Source organism: Colobus angolensis, unplaced genomic scaffold (assembly GCF_000951035.1).
Source record: "Colobus angolensis palliatus isolate OR3802 unplaced genomic scaffold, Cang.pa_1.0 Scaffold32, whole genome shotgun sequence".
Lineage (NCBI taxonomy): Eukaryota > Metazoa > Chordata > Mammalia > Primates > Cercopithecidae > Colobus > Colobus angolensis.
The window spans coordinates 830,744-853,717 of record NW_012116488.1 but is presented as its reverse complement, the minus strand read 5'-3'; the positions used below and the strand labels follow the sequence as shown (position 1 = coordinate 853,717).

Here is a 22,974-nt window from a genome sequence, read left to right as displayed (position 1 = left end):
GCTGTCCCCCCGGCTGTTCAGGCTGCCCAGCTGTTCCCCGGCTGTTCAGGCTGTCCCCCCGGCTGTTCAGGCTGTCCCCCCGGCTGTTCAGGCTGTCCCCCCGGCTGTTCAGGCTGTCTCCCCAGCTGTTCAGGCTATCTCCCCGGCTGTTCAGGCTGTCTCCCAGGGATCAGAAAGAGGCTTCGCATGATGGCTGGGCTCACGGCTTCCTCTCCAGCTCAGTCAGACAGGCCAAGGCTGTGAGTCGCACATCTTTCACCAGGGTTGACAGCATCAGCCAAAATTCCTCGAGAATTAACCAGACCCCTCCTGGGTGGGTAGAGCCAACCCGGCAACAGGAAGCAGAGGAACCTAGTAGCTGAGGGTGTGGCGTCTGGGGTCCCTGACCCTCACTTTCCTTATGTGCAACGCAGGGTTCATGGCGCCAGCCTCACCGTGTGCTAGGGCTCAGGCTGCAGTGCTAGCTTGCCTGCCACTCATCTGCTCTGCAGCCCAGTTCCTAACAGGCCACCACCAAGTACCGGTCCGCAGCCCAGGGACTGGGGACCCCTGCTATAAATAACAGAAGTGAGAGGTGAAAAGCAAATGGGAGAAACCTCAGCACTGCTGACCACTTCGTGGGTTTGCCTGGCCCCTTGGCTTTCCACAGGCTGGCCCTGACGAAGCTGGACATCCTGGACGTACTGGGTGAGATTAAAGTCGGCATCTCATACAAGCTGAACGGGAAGAGGATTCCCTATTTCCCAGGTATGTGAAGCGCGGCAGCCGTTCTGCCCGTTGGGCCGTTTCATGGGTATTGGAATAGATGGGACCTGGGACTTCTCAGAGAGGGGAGAGTTCCCACCTTCACAGGACACAGGGCAAGCAGCTTGTCTCCAGGGACCAGCCTCCATCATGGCTTTCGCCTCTCATGGGTTTCTCCCCACAATGTTCCCCGGGAGGCCTGGCCGGGCAGGGGTGGCTGCAGGCGCCTTCCAGTGCTGTGGGAATGGCAAGGGGGACAGACTACGCGCCTGGGACCCTGGGAAAAGGCCCACGTGCAGGGAGCCACGGGAGGCACACAGGAGCGAGTGGATGCAGTCGGCTCTGGAAAACCTAAAGCTCTATGCAGATGTACAGGATGACTGTTTCACCTGAGAAAATACGCTTTATGGTGAGATTTTGAAGACCTAACTGGGATCTCTGCTCCCATGTACCCCTTCTTCTGGAAAGCATGAAGGAGATGCCATTTTCCTGGGTTTCACAGTTTCATGTGCATCTGGACGTGCCCCCTCAACCTCAGTCCAGGGTCACGTTCTGACCCCACCATGGCTTCCTCCCCAGCGGCCCTGGGTGAGCTGCCCCTGGCTGGTCTCCATTCAGCAGATCTGTGTAGACCACAGAGGGCCACCTGGCCACAGGAGCCGTGTGTGTCCTTGCAGGCAGTGTCCCTGGCCCTCCTGACCCTTGACCCTTGAGAGGATGCACTGCTGAGGCCTGCAAGGTCTCCTCATGGTGGTCCAGGGTCCCAGGAGGACATGCAAACACTGCCTGGCTCCAAGGCTCAAGCACATTTGCAGCGAGAACCTGTGTTCCAGCATCTTCCATCTGTAAGGGTGGTCGTCTTCTACCATGAGCCACAGAGTCCTGCACAGAGCGGGGGTCCCTGCCCTCTGGGGGTGGGAGGACATAGATGCTTCAGGATCCCTTAGTGCTTCAGGATTCTAGAGTCTTAGAATTTCCAAGCCCAGGCTTGGAGTGCCTCAGCTGATGTCACAGTGGAGGTTCTAGCAGAGTGGGTAGCACATATGTGTCATGTCCCTCTGGTCTGGAAGGCATGTAGTCAGTGTCTGAGCCCCACTGCTGTCCCCTGCTCACCACCCAACACTGAGAAAATCAAACTGGGCTACGTGCCCACTTGCTGCCTTCCTCATTGCTGAGTCCCTGAGCAAGGAGGCCCTGGATGGGGGTGGCCGTGTCACCAAATATTTGCTTCCTTGGTGATAGGAGAGAGGTCTGCGGGCCCCACTCATCTCCTGTGTGCTTCCCCCAGCTAACCAGGAGATGCTTCAGAAGGTCGAAGTCGAATATGAAACGCTGCCTGGCTGGAAAGCAGACACCACAGGCGCCAGGAGGTGGGAGGACCTGCCCCCGCAGGCCCAGAACTACATCCGCTTTGTGGAGAATCACGTGGGAGTCGCAGGTGGGTGCCCTGCATCCCCAGCCACCCTCCCTGCACCCTGGATGCCCCAAGGGGCCCACATCCCAGCGCAGGGCTTGGTGAGCAATAAGAAAACCAAGTGTGGTCACCAAGTGAATATATTGGATGGCAGGAGGGGAGGAGGACTCAGAGCTGGGGCAGCATGGATCCTGTGGCCCGGGTGTGGGTGTGACCTTGCCAGGAGCCCCTGCCTCTCCGAATCCAGAACAACAGATGGGCCACATCCCAGCCACATGAGTGTGTCGCAGGTTCACTCTCATAGCCAGGGGTGTTTGCACCTACAGAGAAAGGGCCTGCAGGGACAGCCACTAAGTAGCTAAGGTTGCCATTTCCAAGGGAGAAGGGAAGAGACTCCTGTTTTCTGCTGCGGGAGGATCAGTCCCCCAACACGCGCTACTTTCTTTTTTTTTATTATTATTATTTCTTTATTTTTTATGATAGATAGATTGATTGATTGATTTTTTTTTTTTTTTTTTTTTTGAGACGGAGTCTGGCTCTGTCACCCAGGCTGGAGTGCAGTGGCACGGCCTTGGCTCACTGCAACCTCTGCTTCCCAGGTTCAGGCGATTCTCATGCCTCAGTCTCCCGAGTAGCTGGGACTACAGACGCCTGTCACACGCCCAGCTAATTTTTTTTTTTTTTTTTAGTAGAGATGGAGTTTCACCGTATTAGCCAGGCTGGTCTCGATCTCCTGACCTCATGATCCACCTGCCTCGGCCTCCCAAAGTGCTGGGATTACAGGCGTGAGCCACCGCGCCCGGCCTGCACTACCTTCATAACTTAAAAATTAGAACTGTCTCCATTTGGAGAGAAAATAGCCCTTTTTCCCAGATGAACTACACAGAAGGATACGACGCTAAAGAAAACTTTTTCTGAATTTTCTGCCTCCAGTGTGTATCATAACAGTCTTTTCTGCTTTTTCAGTCAAATGGGTTGGTGTTGGCAAGTCAAGAGAGTCGATGATCCAGCTGTTTTAGTCGCAGACTGAGCTGATCCCAACAGACCTGGCAGCGTCTGGACTTGTGTAGACAGCGGCAATCACGTTCCTCGGCAGCCACAACCAACACCAAAGCCGGAAAACCGTTTTCTGTACTTCTCTATTTCTGTTCAACCTGTTGGTTTCTACAATGATTTTAAACATTGGAAAGTCAGCCTTGTGTGTATTTTTTAAAATTCTGCTATTTAAAATGAGCCAAAGTGCTCAAAGCAGAGCCCTTCTATGACACATTAGTGTCACATGGTTGCGTGTCCGGCTGAAGCAGTGTCGTCATAAACATCTGCACTGGCCCCTGAACGGGAGCAGTCATTACATGTCTGATTTCACTTTGTCTTTATTGCTTTGAAACACTGAAAGACAACAATTCACTGTGACGGGAGTCTGGACGACGCAGCTTCCTAAGAGCTGCCCATGATTTTTGGGTCACAAAGCCAAGCCTTGTGTTTACTCAGAAAATTAAATAGAACAAGCCCATATAAGAGACCAAGTGAATTAAATATGGTTTTTTTGTTTATTTGTTTTGTTTTGTTTTGAGATGGAGTCTTGCTCTGTCGCCCAGGCTGGAGTGCAGTGGCGCGATCTCAGCTCACCACAACCTCTGCCTCCCAGGTTCAAACGATTCTCCTGCCTCAGCCTCCCGAGTAGCTGGGATTATAGGCGCCCGCCACCACGCCCAGCTAGTTTTTTGTATTTTTTTTTTTTTTTTTAGTAGAGACGGGGTTTCACCGGGTTAGCCAGGATGGTCTTGATCTCCTGACCTCGTGATCCGCCCGTCTCGGCCTCCCAAAGTGCTAGGATTACAGGCTTGAGCCACCGCGCCCGGCCTTTAGTTTTTTGTAATTTTTTAGTAGAGACGGGGTTTCACCGGGTTAGCCAGGATGGTCTCGATCTCCTGACCTCGTGATCCGCCCGTCTCGGCCTCCCAAAGTGCTAGGATTACAGGCTTGAGCCACCGCGCCCGGCCTTTAGTTTTTAAAAAACATATTTAGGCCGGGTGCGGTGGCTCAGGGTTCGGAGTAAGTTTAGAAAAACAACTGCCCTTCCAATATCCTTTCAAAGACAGGGAATCCTACAGAAAGGCCAGTCTGGTGGGGTTAGACCCTGACTTTTGAGCACTGTGGCTGTCAGCCGGTCTCACTAGCACAGGAAGTTCAGCAGGCTCGACTCACACGGCAGGGGCCCGGGGGCACAGGCTGGGTTATGAGATTACTGTGACTCCAGGGATTCAAGCAACTTTTCTAAGACGGTGCCAAGAACAGCCCTCAGTGACCTGAGCGACAGGAAAGCCATGCAACTGCATGGCCCTGCCCCAGGCCACGGGCGCTTCCTTCCTCGGGCCTGAGTCCCTCAGTAGCACAGCCACCTTGGGATACGGTGGGACACATAGGCAGAAGCCAGCCTTTGAGTGTTCCCAGATGTTCTCCTTTCATAACATAGCAAGAGAAACAAAAAGGGAGCCCCGAGGCAGGGGTAAGCTCCTGGGGAGAGGGGGCTGAGGGCTTTCTCCACTCCGCCCTGTATCAGAGCTGGGCTGTCAAAGTCAAGTCATTTAAATTGAAATTTGAGAGCTGCAAAATAGGTTTTCAAACCTCTGTTTTGTAGTAGCTGCTATATCTTCCACCAGAACACAAGTTGTCATCGTTTTCCTCCCTCTCGGGATGGAATCCCGGCAGGCGTTTCACAGGGTAAAAAGACATCAACGCAGAGGGGAAATACTTCTCCCCTAGCACCAACTCATTCACTTCCACGTGGACCAGAGCCAAGAGGCTCTGGCGACTGAGCGGTGGGTTAGTGCAGGCAGTCAGGCCAATCATTCGGGTCTCCACTCCCTTCTTTTCAGTAGCAGATGTTTGGAGGGTCTGAGTGGTTATAGTAAGGGGCTCTCTCCACTTTGTATCAATAACACAGCCCCAGTGTAGATGGGGTCAGAGTGGTCTCTGTTGAATACATGGGTAAAAGACAAATTAGTGATAATTGTAGTGAATTCTTATCGTTTTATGATAAGATTTATTCAGAATGGCATCCATTAGGAAGAAAAGTTGGACTTTCTGGTACAGAAGCAGGGCTCAGTCATTTTTTTTTTTTTTAGACGGAGTCTCGCTCTGTTGCCCAGGCTGGAGTGCAGTAGCCGGATCTCAGCTCACTGCAAGCTCCACCTCCCGGGTTTACGCCATTCTCCTGCCTCAGCCTCCCGAGTAGCTGGGACTATAGGCGCTCGCCACCTCGCCTGGCTAGTTTTTTATATTTTTTTAGTAGAGACGGGGTTTCACCGTGTTAGCCAGGATGGTCTCGATCTCCTGACCTCGTGATCCGCCCATCTCGACCTCCCAAAGTGCTGGGATTACAGGCTTGAGCCACCGCGCCCGGCCTGGCTCAGTCATTCTTGACACAGTTTCTAGCTCCTCAACTCCTCCCAGTTCCCCAGGGTGGTCCACCCAGATCTCTGCTTTATACACCTGCTTGCTGGTGACCAGCTCCCTATAGGACGCCTGGATACAACCTACTGGACTCGGCCCCTGACCCCCACACCCCTCACGGACTGTGCAGACATGCCACAGTGACCATCACCCAGTCACAGCAAGATACCATGAAGCTGATGCCTGCCGGCTCGAAACCACACCCCACAGGAAATGCGCTTGGGTAACACCCTGGACCCCATTACAGATTTGGTGCACAGGCCGCTGGCTCGCTCCCCATCCTCTGGCTGGGCCTGCCTGTTCCCCGAGGATCACCCTTCCCGCTGGCCTGTGAGGAACGCTGCCTCCTCTCTCCAGCCCCGTGAGTCACACACCCACTCTGCGGTTTCATGTGTTCCGCTGCGCTGCCTCCTCCAGCTCTCACCTGACCCTCGCACCCAAACCTCACTCTCCTCCTGGTCAGGACTCTCCCAGAGAGGCCATCATGATAGCAATGAACTGATTACGGCTCAGACAAAAGCCACAGGCTGCCTGCCAAGGCCTAGAAGCAAGCTGCTGGTGAGAGGAATGCCAGCACGGCTGGATACACAGGCCTGAGGCCATCAGCCACGGTCAGGAGGCATCCCACGAGGGCACACTAACCCCACGCCCACCGGCCCCAGAGCCCCGTCAGGGCAGGGCCAAAGTTTACAGCCACTCTCCGGGAGAGACCTCAAGACCGATTAGAGGAAAATTATGACAATGATTTTGTTTAATGGATTTTCCTTTTTCCTAGCACTTTGGAAAGCTACCGGTTTCTTTACAAGTTAAGCATCCATCTGAAGCAGGGCAGGTGAGCCCCAAAATTGGGGCTTAACCCTGGAGGGTTCGTGCCTTCGCCCAGGAAGGCATTCAAGGGCGAGCGGGTGGCGTCAGCCAGGCAAGTTTGCTGAAGCAGCAGAGTCCTGCCCAGCAGCCTCTGAGGAACCGGCATACGGCCCGGGGACAGCCCCGCTCCACAACCTGCCCGAGGTTCTGTATCTGTCCACCATGGTGATGAGACCCTAGGGTAGTCTGAAGTCTGAACACAGGGAAATCTTTAGAAGTCCCCACGATCTATGAGATTGAAAACAATCCTCCTCTCTGAGAATTTCATCTATTTCTGGGATAAACCAAATGTGTGTTTAGTCACACGTGACTCCAACTGAGCAACTTCTTTTTTTTTTTTTTTTTTTTTTTTGAGACGGAGTCTCGCCCTGCCGCCCAGGCTGGAGTGCAGTGGCCGGATCTCAGCTCACTGCAAGCTCCGCCTCCCGGGTTCACGCCATTCTGCTGCCTCAGCCTCCCGAGTAGCTGGGACTACAGGCGCCCGCCACCTCGCCCGGCTAGTTTTTTTGTATTTTTTAGTGGAGACGGGGTTTCACTGTGTTAGCCAGGATGGTCTCGACCTCCTGACCTCGTGATCCGCCCGCCTCGGCCTCCCAAAGTGCTGGGATTACAGGCTTGAGCCACCGCGCCCGGCCCTCCAACTGAGCAACTTTCATTTCCCTAAAGCAGAAGGAATTCTCCATTATGCCGGCGACGTGGCAAGGAAGAGCCAAGAATGCTGGATCCCGTCCCCCACCGCGAGGAACCCCGCGGCAGGAGAAGGAAAAAGGACATTTGACCTGGAGGCTGGTGGGGCTTCGGCCACCCGTGGCCAGGAAGGAGTGCGCTGCCTCCGAGGGGGTGTGGGCAGCTGCGACGCGGGTGTCACGCGGGATGGGTTTGCAAGGTTCCAGGCGTCAGCTCCTCACACCGGAGGCGGCGCCGACCGAGCCGCGAGGAGAACATAGTCCAGGGTGAAGCCCACGCCAAGGGACGCGTCGGTTCTGCACCCGCCGGGGCAGGGGAGAGCCGCCTCTGGTGAGCAGAACCCCGGAGAAGGGACGACGCGGGTGCACCGCGCGGCCTGGGGACCCCAAATCTGACGAACCCGCTGTGCAAGAACATTTTCCACACACCCCCGCCCGGGGGCGCTCGGCAGCCGCACGCGGCCCTCGGAGCGCAGCCCCCACACATCTTTACTTCCGGAAGGCGGGGACCGCCACAGCGAGGAGCTAGACCAGCCGAGGCAACAGAGCGAAACCCCGTTCCTACCCAAAACTAAAAAGCGGAGCGCGGAGGCGCGCGCCTGCCGTCCCAGCTACCCCGGAGGCAGAGAAGGGAGGATCGCCTGAGCCCGGAAGGCGGAGGCTGCAGAGAGCCGAGACTGTACCACTGCACTCTAGTCTGGGTGACAGAGCGAGACCCTGTCTCTAAAAGGAAAAAAGAGCTAGGAAAAAGCAGACTGCCCCTTAACTTTGGAGAAGTAAATGAGGAACTATAACCAGTGTCTACTGTTTAGGCATCAAACAAAAGCTGACAGGAATCCCGGCCGTCCCCGACGTCGCCCTGGCCAATCCCGCGCCGTTCCTCAAACTAGACCCGCCCCGACGTCGCCCTGGCGTATCCCACGCCGATCCTCAAACGAGGCCCGCCCCCGATGCACAAGCTCCGCCCCTTACACTCGCCGCCCTTGCTGCACCGTCCTGATCCTCGGCTTCATCCCCTGGCTCTTCCCGCGCAGCCGAATGCCGCCCCTGACCTGGTTCCCAGCCTACCTCGCTTCGCACTGCATAGAAACCCCGCCCCTAGACTGTCCTCCCGCCTATCCTGAGCCGCGTGCGCACAAATCCCTCCCACGGACCCGCCCACCCTGATCCTCAACCTCGCCCCTGGCCTTTCCCGCGCGGTCGAGTCCAGTACACCGGTGTATGAGTTCCACCGCCGATCTCGTCCTCCGCCTATCCCGCGCCGCTCCGCGCAGGAGCCCCGCCCCCCACTTCACCCGCAGCCTATCACGCGCCGCGTCGCTTCCTCGGCCTCAAACCCGCTCACGCCCGCGGACGGGCGCGCGCTGTGACGTCATTGCGTCGTTGGTAAGGGGCTGGCGGCCGGGGAGCTGCGTAGCTCCCGGCCCCGCGGCAATGCCCAAGCGGGGCTGCCCTTTCGCGGACGCGGCCCCGCTACAGCTCAAGGTCCGCGTGGGCCAGAGGGAGGTGAGCCGCGGCGTGTGTGCCGAGCGCTACTCGCAGGAGGTCTTCGGTGAGTGCCCGGCGGGCTGCCGAGGGTCCACTGCGTCGGGGCCTGGAACGGGCCGGGCCTCAGTGTCCCCTCTGAGGCCTGAGCGGGGGGCTCGAGGGCCCTGCTTTCTGGCCGCGGTTACACAAGCTGGCCACGCCTAGGGCTGGAGTCAGTCAGGGAGATGTGAGGACCCCAGCGTTCACCCACCTTGTCCAACAACCTGAAAGAAGAGGGTCGCTGCCCTTAGCCCCCGCGCCCTCTTGCACGATCCCGGTTAGTCGCCGCCCCGCAGTGAGCGGCAGCCGCCTGGTGCTTCTTCGGGACTGTCCCGTGCAGGATGCCCTGGGAGAGGTCGGGGAGCGGGGCGTCCTGCATGGAGTTAACCCGAAGAGTGCCCCTCCTGACCCAAGAGGTATTCATGGGGCGCGCCCCCCCTGCCAGGCACTGCGGCTGTCCTGGGAGACCAAAGGCGGGCAAGACAGATGTGCCCCGTCTCCCGGGAGCTCCCCAACCTAGTTGGGGAGACCAGCAGGAGAAGGAATCGCCGCAGGTGATCCGGGCAGGCACAGGTTTGTGCAGTCGCACCTGCAGGGATGGCCTGGAAGGCTTCTCGGAAGAACAGAGTCTGAGCCGAATCCCGTGGGGGAGAGTGGGAGTTAGCCAGGCAGAGGCGGGGAAGGAAGAGGCCGAGGCAGAAGCCAGGCAGCAGGAGAGCGACACAGGACTCCGTGTGGCTGGCATGTCCAGTTCTGGGTGGGATGTGAGGGCAGTGAGCTCCCAGGCCTTCTCTGGCTTTCTCCTGTGGATTTCAGGCGTGTTAGTCGTATTGATCATCACTCTGACTGGGGTGATGCATACCCCGGGGCAGGTACAAAGTGGAGCTTACCTTGCCTAGTAGTTGGGGCACAAGGTCTGCACCTGTAGAGCAGTTAGAGGATGACCCGGGGGGTGTGATTTGTCTGGTGCCGCTTGTACCTTGGGGATGAAGGAAAGACTCTGCCTCCCGAGGTTCCTGTGTGCCGTGTCTCCAGCGTGCTAGGGCTGTGCAAGCGAGTGCTGTCCCGGGCCATGCGGAGTTAAGAGGAATGATGCCATGGGAACTGTGGCTGGACTGCAAGTGTCTGCCCTCTCAGGACAGTTGAAAAATTCAAACACTGTGCAGGCAAGAAGAGGAAGATGGAAACGGGGCCTGGCTCAGTCTGGCTCTTTACTCTTTACAAAGTAGGTAAATGCAGGACACCTACTTTGAACTGTGTGACACTTTCCAAATTCCAGGCCACAGCTGTCACCCTGATCTCTTAACCTCGAATTGTCCACAAGGCCTTGAGGACAAGGATTAGCCTCACCACGTGTCTGTCCCATTCCTTTCCCATTATAGATGGGGGAAGGTGTGGGGGGCCAGGAGGAAGAGGTGCAGGGTGTTGTGGGCTGGCATCATCTACTCCATTTGAGTTACCCACTATTATTGCTGCCCATTTCATGTAAAGCCACATAGAGTTTCTGGGATCTCTGCCTTTACTGTGTTATAATGAGGTGGAAAAAAAAACAAAAACAAAAACAAAGCATTTCTGGGTCTGGTCCTGGGCATCTGATTTTTTGAAGCTCCCCCGGTGACTGAACTGTGGCCTGATGGAAAACCACTGCTCCCAGGGATGGATGGGTATTTTAGAACGAGATCTGGAAGGTTCTGGGATGCTTGTCTTGCCAGCAACTCTGTAGCAGGTGAAGGGGTTGTGCGCTGGCCAGAGGCTGCAGGCCCAGCTCCAAGCTTCTGGCTGCTTCCTTGGCAGTGACAAGCTTTGTGAATTAGTGCTCCACAGTGCAGAGCTCCCTCTGTGCATTCCACAGAGCCTGCTTTCCAGGTGGGGAGTGCTGGGGAAGCAGAAAAGGGAGAAAGGGGAACAAGCTCAGTGAGGCAAGGCCGGCCGTGAGTTGCCGAAAATTAGCAGAGTGATAGGAGAGGGAACCCTTGCATCAGGCACAGGTGGGGCTGTAGGGCCGGAGCCTTCCTGGAGGAGATGACAGCTAAGCCAGGTAAGGAAGGGAGGTACGAGCATTCTCAGCTTAGAGGCAGAGCAGGACCCAGCTTGCCAGGGCACAACACAGGCTGGGGTCACTGGGTGACAGAGGGCACACAGGAGGACGATGGGGTTCATGTGAGGCTGAAAAGACTAAGTGGCCATGCAGGGGCTTCGTCGGTACACAGTGAAGGACGTGAGAATGATTTGTCTTCCCCCAGAGAAGACCAAGCGACTCCTCTTCCTCGGGGCCCAGGCCTACCTGGACCATGTGTGGGATGAAGGCTGTGCCGTCGTTCACCTGCCAGAGTCCCCAAAGCCTGGCCCTACAGGGGCGCCGAGGGCTGCACGTGGGCAGATGCTGATTGGACCAGACGGCCGCCTGATCAGGAGCCTTGGGCAGGCCTCCGAAGCTGGTGAGTGGCACCAGCAGCCCTTCGTGGCTGTGGCACTGAGAGCAGGTGGTGGCACAGGCATTTTTCTTCATTTGCAAGCTCAGGCTTTTCCTCCCTGGGCAAGCAGGAGTCTGACCTAGAGCTTGGCCTTCTGGCTCAGAAGCCTCCTATTATCAGGAGGTCTCACATTCAAGACTGGAAGTGATTAAACAGTTTCTAACTACTGGGCCAGAAAAACAGCAGAGACTCCCTGGGTATCCCATCTGCTTTCCACGTGCAGCCCCCTGGGATGGTCCCACATGGCTGGAAACATGCCGCTCCCATCCCTGTGCAGTGTTGAGTGTGGGTCTCAGAGCATCACCTGTGTTGCTGGTTAGAAATGCAGTCCCCGACCCTACCTTGAGGCTGGTTGGTGTGTCTGGGAGGAGCTCAGGCACCTCTTGTTTAACCAGTAAGGCAGTAGGCCACACTTTGAGACCCAGATGGGACACATGGAGTTCTGACAAGCAGCAGGGGAAGAGTGATCCTTCCAGCACTGGCCTCCAGGTAGCAGAGGGACCTGGTGAGGGAAGGAGCACTGAACTTGGAGTCACCTGCAGGCATGTCTCACCTTGGATCTCGCTAGTGAAACAGGGTCCTGTGCACTGTGCCAGGCTCCTGGGTTGTCAGAAGGACCTAGTGTGGGTGAGGATGGGGTAAGCAGGTCGGAGCCCTCTGCCCTCAGATATGCATGGAGGCAGGTAGCCCAGCAGTTCCGGAAACTCCCGTCTCCTTGCAGGCTGACAGCATGGCGTTTCTTCCTCACAGACCCATCCGGGATAGTGTCCATCGCCTGCTCCTCATGTGTGCGAGCCGTAGATGGGAAGGCAGTCTGCAGCCAGTGTGAGCGAGCCCTGTGCGGGCAGTGTGTGCGCACCTGCTGGGGCTGTGGCTCCGTGTCCTGTACCCTGTGTGGCCTCGTGGAGTAAGTACTTTAGTCCCTGGAGCTGCTGAGATCCCGTAGCCCCAGCAAGCCGTGACGGGGGACGGGTGGGTCACCCATGTTGGGAAGGGCTCACAGCACCCACATGTGTGGCACCTGACGGAGTGCCATCTGGCATTGCCTAATGGGACATGGTAGCCATAGATGCTTGGCCCAACTTTAGTGTTAGTAATCCTCTCTAAGGGAAAGCTGAACCTCACAGATGTTCTGCTGTATATCCAGCTCTGGTCCCTGTCTTCAGCTGCTTCCTGTTCTGGTCTTTGAGCGCCCCCACCTCCTCCTTCTCTGGCCTTTGAGCACCCCTCTCCCCATCCTTCTCACTGTCTGAGAAGCCCCTGGTTGGTGACACAGGTGCACACTGCAGCTTTGCCACAGTCATGCCTGCTGTTTGGTTGTAGACCCTCAGGCAGGAAGTGGAATGTTTGCATAGTCTCCCATTTGTGGGTGGGTTTGCTGCAGCTGGCTGGATCCCCTCCTTACTCCTAAGGTGGAGAGGGGCGTTCTCACCACAGGGGCTACTCAGCTGGTGGGTGGGAGTGGACAGTGTGGAGCCTGTTTGCCCTGCCCCTTGAGAAAGATGACTTCATCCAGACACATGTGGAACTGGCTCTGTAGACCCAAAGCAAGCTTAGTCCAAACAGTGTCTGAAATTGTCCATCTAAAATAGAAACCACATGTTACATCTCGAGTCCTTTCTCTTGAGCCTTTCTTCATTCAGGGCAGAGGCCCAGACTCATTGGAGATGGCGAGCCCCGAGCAGGGGGTGGGCAGCACCAGGGAGAAGCGCCGCGTGCCTGTGGTCGGCTCCCATGGCTTCAACATGGGCAGGAGTGGGGTAACGCACCCCATCCGGGTTAGGAATCATCTGCAGGGCATCCTGCCCATCCTCTGCAGGGCTCTCCAGCTGGCTGCTGGTGGCAGGGAAGGGGCTGTCTTCACGGCTCACCCACAGTACTACTGGCAAACTCTGCAACACCAGGTGGCAAGCAGTTCTGGCTGCCTTGTTGACTCCATGGTCCTGTCGTGTTTGGGGTGGCCATTGCCAGTCTTGTTTCCTTGCAGAGTCTCTCTTCATCACTTTCTCCCTGTGTTTTGCTGGTTTCTCTCACCTTTACCCTTAGAGCTTTTTTTTTTTTTTGAGACAGAGTCTCGCTCTGTCATCTAGGCTGGAGTGCAGTGGCATGATCTTGGTTCACTGCAACCTCCGCCTCCTGTGTTCAAGCAATTTTCCTGTCTCAGCCTCCCAAGTAGCTAGGATTACAGGCGTGCACCAGCACGCCCGGCTAATTTTTGTATTCTTAGTAGAGATGGGGTTTCACCATGTTGGCCAGGCTGGTCTCGAACTCCTGACCTCAGGTGATCCTCTGGCCTCGGCCTCCCAAGGTGCTGAGGTTACAGGCATGAGCCACCATGCCCAGCCCTTCCCTTAGTCTTGATACATCAGAAGAAAGCACTGTTTGATGTGCTTCAGTGTAGACCATTGTGGTTCGGTGAATTCTGGCAGGTCATCTGGAAGTTTCTTTGGAGAGCTTCTATCCTACTGTAAACCCAGGTTGGGCCTCATGTGAATTCGTTGGCAGTGGGAATGAGCTAGGGTTGCTGTACCTGAGTTCGCAGACCAGGTGGCTTAGACAGCAGAGAGGTACTGCCACACGGCTTTGGAGACCAGAAGTCTGAGAGGAAGGTGCTGGCAGGGCTGGTTCCTTATGAGGCTGCGATGGGAAACCTGTCCTGACCTCTCTCCTGGTGTCTACTGGTTATCTTTGGTGTTCCCTGTAGACAGCTGCCCGCTCCCTGTATCTGCATGTGTTCCTTCTCTGTGTCCTTCTCTTCACGTGGTAGTCTTTTCAGGATGCTGGTCGTGTTGCCTCAGGGCCCCTACATCAGTGCCATCATCTAGACTGATTCTGCCGGCAGTCATCCTGTCTCCAGATAAGGTCATATCCTGAAGTGTTCTGGGTTAGGACTTTGACGTTTGAATGGTGGGGACTGGTGGACACAATTCAGCCCCTGACAGCAGCTTTTCTCTCCCCTCCCTGACGCTGTCACAGCTGCAGTGACATGTACGAGAAAGTGCTGTGCACCAGCTGCGCCATGTTCGAGACCTGAGGCTGGCTCAAGCCGGCTCCTTCACGGAGAGCCACGCCGCGCATGGCAGCCTTCCCTGGACGCGCGCTCGGTGTTCACACTGAACTCTGGGGTCAGTGGGAAGGCCTTTTACGTGTTCTATTTTGTATCCTAATGACAGAATGAATAAACCTCTTTATATTTGCACAAGAGAACTCTTGTCTGTCAGCACTTCTGAGGGTGGAGTTTGTGACCCTCCACCTGGGATGGCCGAAGGAACAGTCAGTGGGCGGGGCCTGCTGCACCTGTTGTCTACCCACCAGCTCCTAGAAACCCCACTGTGCATTGTGTGAGGCCCCTCACTCGCCCTCTGCTACAGATGGGAAGTCTCAGCCCAGAGCACGCTCCTCCCCAGCTTGCCCAGCTGGTAATGGGGAGAAAGGACCCAGGTCTGGCTCCAGGGTACACAACCAGTGTACTAGACCCTCATGGAGAGAGGTGATACTCGCACACCATCCCCAGATGCCACTGTCATGCACACCTGATCCATCACATCTTGGTGTCTAGTTTACTTTTTTGGTGCCTGTGTGGTCAGACCCTGTGTGATTGATAGGCCCCTGCCCTCTGGGAACTTTGCTATAGCAGGGAGATGGCCGTAGCAGTGCTCCCCCTGCAGTCAGTGTAGCTTGTGTGGGGCCTTGAAGGAAGAGGAGTTGACAGGAGAGGAGGCGGGGTGGCCTGGAGGACAGAAGAGGGCTTGAGTGCTGGTCCCCACACAAGTCCACTGAGACGAGTCCCAGCCCCTCCAGGGAGGAATGAGCAGTCGAGCCACAGCCCCACAGCAGTCGAAGCTGTGGACTAGAGTAAAGGTTGGTTGGGGCAGAGGGTGGGTGGGAGCATGTGCCGGGGATAGTTGAGAAGAGCCTTCGCTGTTCCTGGGAAGCTGTTGGAGGAGCAGATGATGCTGATTCTTAGAGAAAAATCAGTGGTGCCCAGGTGGTGGGTTGGAGCCAGGCCCAGAGTGGGATTTGCTGCCCTGGGGCCGAGGATATACCACTCCCATGTCACGGGTAGAGGGGAGCCTCAGAGAGGTGGTCAGCATGGCAAAATTCCAGGGGGCAACTTAGAAGGGGATTGCAGAGGACTGGCTGGCTGGGGGCTTCCTGCACTGAGGACGGCCTTGACCACCTGCTGCGAGCACCAGCAGCAAGTGGCCACAGTCAGCCATGTGCTGACTCCTTCCAGGTGTCCACAACAGACTGCCACCCAAGCCCTCATTTCTGTTACTCCTGTCGCTGCCCCCTCGGGCCTGTCGGCTTTTCCCTTCATATCCTCTGGCTGCATCCCTGCCCCACAGGACCACACTGCTCCAGCCAGCCTGCCTCCCTCCCCTGTGGGGTCACTACATAGCACCCTCCAGGCTCCCTGCTTCTGCCCTGCACGTGGCAGTCTGTCCTTATACAGCAGCCAGATCTGTCACTCCCCTGTCCCAACACTCCAGTGGCTAAACATGTCTTTAAAAGTAAAAGCCTGTGGCCCCACAGCCTCTGGCTTCACCCCTCCTCCCCTGTCCCAAGGCTTGCTCTGCCCCAGCCCGGCCTTCCTGCTGTTCTGAGAATGCTCAGCATGTTTCTCCTGCACCCCCTTCACTCCCTCTGCCTGGGGAGCTCTTCCTCTGGACGGCCATAGGGCTCCCCCGGATTCAGCTCAGAGAAGCATCCCAGTGCCCTAATGTGTAGGACAACCCCTCCATCACGCTCCCTCCCGCCCTACCTAACTTTACCACTGGGTGTAATGCATATTTAAGCAAATATGCAAATGTACTTATTTTCTCTACTAACTGAGGTGTCGCTTCCATGAGGGATGGGACTTTGCCTAAAGCAGTACCTGGCGTATATGTTTGTAAATATTTCTTGGTCTTCCCGCTGTGGTGGAGCAACAAAACTGGCTCATAGACAACCAGATATAGATACAGATACACATCTGTAGACAGCAGCCAGCAGCCAGTGCAGGATAGCAGTGCCTGAGAGAGGGAACAAACGCCAGGAGCCCAGGGCAGCTGGAACACTGGAGTAGAAATTGCCTCAGTGTTGTTCCCCACGAGGCTCCTGCTGAGGACTGATGGCTCCTGTGTGTTGGGAAACTGCCTGAGGCTGGGGAAAGAGCCATTGGAAGAAAGCAGGAAGCAAGTTACATTCCCAGCACTAAGTGTGGAGAAACATTCATGGAGAACAGGGTAGAGGACTCAAAAGGATATTGATGCCATATTCAGGCTAGATTAGCCCTTGACTAGAGACTGCTCTGTGCCTTCCTAACAACTTTAAGTCAAGCCTCAAAAAGACCAAACGGTTGCAAGTACTTTAATAGCATCCAGAACAAAACTCAAAAGTAAGGGGGAAACGTTTTTTTTAGAACAAACATGAGGCCGGGTGTCAATAACTCATGCCTGTAATCCAAACACTGTGGGAGGCGGAGGCGGGTGGATCACTTGAGGCTAGGAGTTTGAGAACAGCCTGGCCAACATGGCAAAACCCCATCTCTAAAAATACAAAAATAAGCCAGGCATGGTGGCATGTGCCTGTAATCCCAGCTACTCGGGAGGCTGAGGCAGGAGAATCACTTGAACCCAGGAGGTGGAGGTTACAGTGAGCCAAGATCTCACCACTGCACTCCAGCCTGGGTGACAGAGTGAGACTCCGTGTCAAAAAAAAGAAAAAAAAACCAAACATGCAAAGAAGCAGGAGCTACACCACACAATGAGAAGAAAAGTTAGTCTGTAGCAACAGACCCAGAAATGACACAAGGTGGTAGAATAACTCTGTCTACTAAGTAGACAAGGACATCAGAATGGCCATTATTAAGAAGGGTAGAGGAAAACAGGAGCATGTTAAGAAAAGGAATGAAAGACATAAAAATGGCCCCAACAATTTCCAGGACAAAAATACAATGTCTGAGATGGAAAATACACTGATGAGATTAAAACCAAAATAGACATTGCAGAATGTGGGCTTGAAGCCATAGCAATATAAACTATCCAAAAGGGAACAGAAAAAAAATAGGGAAAATGGCAGAGCCCCTCTGAGTTGTGGGACAAGTTCAGGCAGCCCACTGTGCCTATAACTGGAGACCCATGGACCAGGGGCATAGCAGGGTGGAGACAACTTTTGGAAAAAAGAATGGTAGTCTGGGCGTGTAATCTTAGTTAGCACTTTGGGAGGCTGATGCTGGCGGATCACCTGAGGTCAGGAGTTGGAGACCAGCCTGGCCAACATGGTGAAATGCCGTCTCTACTAAAAATACAAAAATTAGCCAGGTGTGGTGGCAGTTGCCTATAATCCCAGCTACTTGGGAGGCTAAGACAGGAGAATCACTTGAGCCCGGGAGGCAGAGGTTGCAGTGAGCTGAGATCGCGCCATTGCACTCCAGCCTGGTCGATAAGAGCGAAACTCCATCTCTAGATAAATATAATTAAAATAATGACTCTAAAATTTTCTAATTTGGTGGAAACATAAAGCCACAGATCCAGGAAGCTCAGTAAACCCCAATAGAAACATAGAGAAAATTAGATGAAGCACATCATGAAATTCTCCAAACCAGTGAAAAATAAAAATCTTAAAAGCAGCCAGAGAAAAAAGGCACTTTGTGTTTACAGGAACAAAGAATAGCAGCAAGACTTCTCACTAGAAAACTGCAAGCAGACAGTGAACAACACCTGTGGGCTGGGCAAATAACTTGAATAAATTGATTGATTGATTGATTGATTGATTGAGACAGAGTTTCACTCTTGTTGCCCAGGCTGGAGTGCGGTGGCGCGATCTTGCCTCACCACAACTTCCACCTCCCGGGTTCAAGCAATTCTGCCTCAGCCTCCCGAATAGCTGGGATTTCAGGCATGTGCCACCACACCTAGCTAATTTTGTATTTTTAGTGGAGACGGGGTTTCTCTATGTTGGTCAGGCTGGTCTCAAACTCCCGACCTCAGGTGATCTGCCTGCCTCAGCCTCCCAAAGTGCTGAGATTACAGGCATGAGCCACCGTGCCTGGCTTGAATAAACATTTATCCAAATTTAGTTTTGCAAGAAAAGAATGTCACCTGGAATTCTATACCCAGTGAAAATATCTTTCAAAAGTGAAGGTGAAATAAAGACTTTTCAGACATACAAAGCTGAAAGAATTACAAAAATTATCAAAAGAAGCTTTTCTGGCAGAAGGAAAATGACACCAGATGGAAAGTGCATATACACAAAGATATGACGAGCCCCTGAAATGGTCACTGTGTGGGCGGACACAAAAGGCAGGGTTTTTTCTGATTTTTAAAAGTGCCTGTAGTCCCGGTTACTCAGGAGATTAAGCTGGGAGAATCACTTGATAGGGGTTCAAGGCCAGCCTGGGCAACATGGCAAGGCCCTGTCTTTAAATATGTATATATATAATCTCTTTAAAAGACAATTGCCTAGGCTAGCTGCAGTGACTCACACCTGTAATCCCAACACTTTGGGAGACTGAGGCAGGCGAATCACCTAGGGTCAGGAGTTCAAGACCAGCCTGGCCAATATGGCAAAAACCCCATCTCTACTAAAAATACAAAAATTAGCCAGGCGTGGTGGCGCACACCTATAATCCCAGGAGGATTATACTACTGAGGAGGCTGAGGCAGGAGAATCACTTGAACTCAGGAGGCGGAGGTTGCAGTGAGCTGAGATCTCGCCATTGCACTCTAGCCTGGGCAACAGAGCAAGACTATCTCAATTTAAAAGAGGCCAGGCGTGATGGCTCACGCCTGTAATCCCAACACTTTGGGAGGCTGATGCTGGCAGCTCACCTGAGGTCAGGAGTTTGAGACCAGCCTGACCAACATGGAAAACCCTGTCTCTACTAAAAATATATATATAAAAAAAAATTAGCTGGGCGTGGTCGTGGGCGCCTGTAATCCCAGCGACTCAGGAGGCTGAGGCAGGAGAATCGCTTGAACCTAGGAGGCAGAGGTTGCAGTGAGCCTAGATCGCGCCATTGCACTCCTGCCTGGGTGACAGAACGAGACTGTCTCAAAGAAAAAAAAAATTTAAAAAAAATTGTCTATACAGATGCTCCTCAGCTTACAATGGGTTACACCCAGATAAACCCATCACAAGTTGGAAATATTGTTAAGGAACATACTGAATGTGTATCGCTTTTGCAACATCATAAAGTTGAAAAATTGTAAGTTGAACCATTGTAAGTCAGGGACCATCTGTACATAGAGAACTCCTAACATGCAACAATTAAAAAAAATTCAAAAATGGGCAAAGGACTTGAGTAAACATTTGTCCAAAGAATATGTAAAAACAGCACGCACATGAAAAGATGCTCAAGGTCACTGATTATGAGGGAAATGCAAATCAAAACCACAATGAGATACCACCTCACACCCATCAGGGTAGCTATTATTTGAAAACAAAACAAGTGTTGGGGAGGATATGGAGAAATTGGAACATTTGCGCACTGCTGGTGGGAATGTGAAATGGTGCAGCCAGTGCAGAAAACAGCAGGCAGTTCCTCAAAACACTAAACATAAGCCTGGCACAGTGGCTAATGCCTGCAATCCTAGTGGTTTGGAAGGCTGAGACGGGAGGATCACTTGAGCCCAGGAGTTCGAGACCAGCCTGGGCAACATAGTGAGACTCTGTCTCTAAAAAATAAAATACAGGGAAAATAAAAACTAAACATAGAATTACTGTTTGATCCAGCAATTCCACTTCTGGGTATAGACACAAAAGAATTGACCGCAGGGATGTGAACAGGTATGTGCACACAAGTTTATAGCAGCATTATCCCCAGTAGCTAAAAGATGGAAACAACCCAAATGTTCATCACGGGACAAATGGATAAACAAAATGTGGTCTATACATGCAGTAAAATAGTATTCAGCCTTAAAAAGAAATAAAATTCTGACATGCTGCATCACAAACGAACCTTAAAGATACTATGGCTGAGTGAAATAAGCCAGACACAAAAAAGACAAACACTGCATGGTCTCACTTATATGAAATCCCCAGAGGACTGGGGAGCTACATTCATTCGTGTATTCAAAATATATTTATTCTAAATGCAACACAGTACCCTGGATTGTATGTGTATACTGGAATAGAAAAAGAACATCAGTGGGAAAACTGGTAAAATCCAAAAAATAAGCCAATAAAGGAGATAAAATGAGACAACCGACAATACTTATTTAATCCAAAAAAGACAGAAAAGGGTGAACAAAGAACAAATGGGACATATAGAAAAAGAGCAAGATAATATATTTAAGCTCAACCATATCAATAGTTGCATTAAATGTAAATGGTCTAGACACCTTAATTAAAGGGCAATGATTGTTAGATTTTTTTAAAAAATAACAACAACAGCAAAAACCTACATGCTGTCAGCCCCTTCTGTCCCAGACTTGCTAGAAGCAGAAGGATGAAATAATTACCTGTTGTATGATAAGTTCAGCCTTTGAGCGGACATTCACTGGAAGTGACATCTTCTGGGAAGGCAGACCTAGCCCTTATCCTGACATGCCACATTAGCGCTCTCAGCTCCTGGGACCTCATCTACAACACTGAGGCCCCCAGACCCAGGGACCTGCAGAGCCTTCAGTTACCCACACCTGCTGAAACGCGGGAGGTCTAAGTGCTAAAGTCACTTTTATTATCTTCCTCCCTTCCAGGCCGGCCTTGTGCTGGAAAGAGCATGATGTGCATATGTGAGAAACAAACTCACCCATCCACGCCCAAAGAATGGACTCAGAGACCCGGAGAACAGCCAAAGTGAGACTTTTAATGATGGTCTTGCAAGATTGGGTGTCTGATGGGCTGGCACACCCAGCACAGTTTCAACAAGCAATTTATCCCCTAGTGCGCAGGTCCCGCCCCCAGTTCCTCATAGGCTGAGTACTATGGGGTCACAACCTTCCTGGACGTCACCTATTGGTTGCTGGGTAGGGGCTTTAGGTGTTTTCTTTAGGGTTGTCTTGTTGCATTTTGTTGCAATGCATTGCAATCCTAGTTAACTCAGGGGCTCTTCAGATATTTGACTTATGACCTAAGTAGCTGGGCGGGCTGGTAAGAACAGACCAAGCGAGTTATTTTGGAGGCTAGTAAGCTTTCATTTTAGACTAAACTTTGGTTCAGGTGAGGGCAACTAAGGGGCGGGGGATGGGGGTGACAAACAGGCGTTGGCTATCCAAGCAGGGGCCTAGTATATCCTGTTGCTGCTGTAGTTTGCGGACCTAAGCTGATTTAAGGCACTTTGTCTTGGAAATGGACACTTTATGCATTATTTCCTTCGGGGTACCTCCGACACAGGAAGGAGAGCTTCCTCTTGGTTGGCATATTCCTGTTATAACCTCTTCAGACAGCCCTTGCTGTTCGGCAGGCTCTGGTGAGGCTTCAGGGTCCTGCCCGTCTCTACCTGCTCTGGCCTTGCTGGCCAGGACTGGACTGCCCCTTGCAGGGGCACCTGCACCTCCTGGAGTTTCCTCTCTGAGATGTGCATCTCCGTGCACATCTCACCCCTCATTGACCCCTGGGATGCTGCCTCCTGCTGTGGATGGTTCTGTCTGGGGCAGCTAGGAAGGTCAGGACATTCTCAGAGGGTCTCCATTTCTGCGTTCATTTTGTTAGGTCCTCAGCCACTTGTAACAGGGACATAACACAGGGTCATGTCTGTACTAATGCCAATGACTTTGAAGCCTCTCTCTCTCTGGACTGTAGAACTATCCCTGAGGGGCCAGGTGTGGTGGCTTACACCTTGTAATCCCAGTGCTTTGGGAGGCCAAGGCAGGGGGATCACTTGAGGCCAGGAGTTCAAGACTGGCCTGAGCAACATAGCAAGACCCTATCTCTACCACAAAAAAGGTAAGAACTGGCCCTGAGGCAGGCCTACGTTGTCAGAGGGGGCCCTGCTGGGAGAAGCAGCTCGTGCGCCTCAGCCTGGCTGTGGGAGACGCTGCCTCTGCCTGACAATTTCCATCCCTTGGTTACTTTCAGTAATGCTTTGCTCAGCATTGGAGGATATTGGAAAGGCATCGCTGTATTTTTTGGTTTCTAAGAGTCACATTATTGATAGAACTGAAATCCAGATGCCTCATACCCTCGGAGCATCATTTACTGTGTCATGTTTTGTGTATTTCCTGAAAAGCAGTGTCAGTTTTGCAGCCTGTTAGAACTGAAGCAATAAGGGATCACCCAGAGGAGAGCTTTGGGCTGCTCCAGATGTGGCTGTTCTTGGCTCCCACAGACCCAGCAGAACATCCTCCCCAGCCTGTGCTCCCTGGGGGCACCCTGTCCAGTGGAAGTGAGGGCAGCCACGCACCCCTGGGAATGCCTGAGAGAGGGGCCAACTGCCATCGCCAGGGGTCTCACTGTGCAACTGTCCACACCTACGGGGAGTCCATTTGACAGATGAGGAAGCTGAGGCTCCAGGGCCCCTGGCTCCCACCCCCTCTGCGGGTCACTCGACTGCCCATAGCCTGGTGGCCAACCCGCTGTGTCAGTTGCTTGGCAGCGGACTCCTCTCCTGGCTCAGGGAGCGGTTCGGGCAGGCGTCCACCAGGTGGCAGCACCGGCACACTCTGCAGGCTGTTCCGGCTGAGCTCCATGTAGTTAGTAGTGCTCTGCGGGTAACCTGGGCCCCAGCCTATCCCCTCCCAACCCCTGCAGCCCCTCCTCCTGCTCTGTCCAGCTTCCAACAGGCCACTCTCAGGCCTCCCAGCCTTTCTTCCACCAGGGCCCAGGCCATGACCTTGGCCTCAGCTCTGGGCCCTGCCCTGTCTGTCCTTCCTGGTGGTCA

General features: G+C 53.6%; 2 protein-coding genes across 8 annotated transcripts in view; both read left to right on the top strand.

The window, feature by feature from the left end:
• The window catches only part of ADSSL1 (adenylosuccinate synthase like 1), a 13,841-nt gene extending 10,347 nt beyond the window's left edge, over positions 1–3,494 (top strand). The window contains exons 11-13 of the mRNA XM_011951404.1: positions 650–747; positions 2,033–2,182; positions 3,125–3,494. Coding sequence (XP_011806794.1) covers positions 650–747; positions 2,033–2,182; positions 3,125–3,177 — 301 coding nt within the window. The 3' untranslated portion in view covers positions 3,178–3,494. The remainder of the gene's footprint in view (positions 1–649; positions 748–2,032; positions 2,183–3,124) is intronic.
• A 4,322-nt stretch (positions 3,495–7,816) lies between these two features.
• SIVA1 (SIVA1, apoptosis-inducing factor) lies at positions 7,817–22,521 on the top strand. Of its 7 annotated transcripts, XR_001002815.1 has the most exons (6): positions 7,817–8,719; positions 10,938–11,132; positions 11,919–12,075; positions 20,852–20,951; positions 21,897–22,040; positions 22,423–22,521. XR_001002815.1 is itself a non-coding variant. In XM_011951398.1 (4 exons), the coding sequence occupies exons 1-4, from the start codon at positions 8,389–8,391 to the stop codon at positions 14,200–14,202; spliced, it is 741 nt and encodes a 246-aa protein (XP_011806788.1). In that variant the 5' UTR covers positions 7,817–8,388; the 3' UTR covers positions 14,203–14,372. The 7 variants fall into 7 exon arrangements, 5 of the variants coding, with proteins under 5 accessions (XP_011806788.1, XP_011806789.1, XP_011806787.1 ...); XR_001002814.1 differs by lacking the exons at positions 20,852–20,951; positions 21,897–22,040; positions 22,423–22,521 and adding exons at positions 14,145–14,274; positions 14,306–14,375; XM_011951398.1 differs by lacking the exons at positions 20,852–20,951; positions 21,897–22,040; positions 22,423–22,521 and adding an exon at positions 14,145–14,372.
• The last annotated feature ends 453 nt before the right edge of the window (positions 22,522–22,974 follow it).

Coding starts and splice junctions, on each gene's coding strand:
- SIVA1 (XM_011951396.1), top strand. CDS start 8,389: ATGAGTTCCACCGCCGATCTCGTCCTCCGCCTATCCCGCGCCGCTCCG. Junction 8,720..10,937: donor CTACTCGCAGGAGGTCTTCG/GTGAGTGCCCGG, acceptor GTCTTCCCCCAG/AGAAGACCAAGCGACTCCTC. Junction 11,133..11,918: donor TGGGCAGGCCTCCGAAGCTG/GTGAGTGGCACC, acceptor TCTTCCTCACAG/ACCCATCCGGGATAGTGTCC.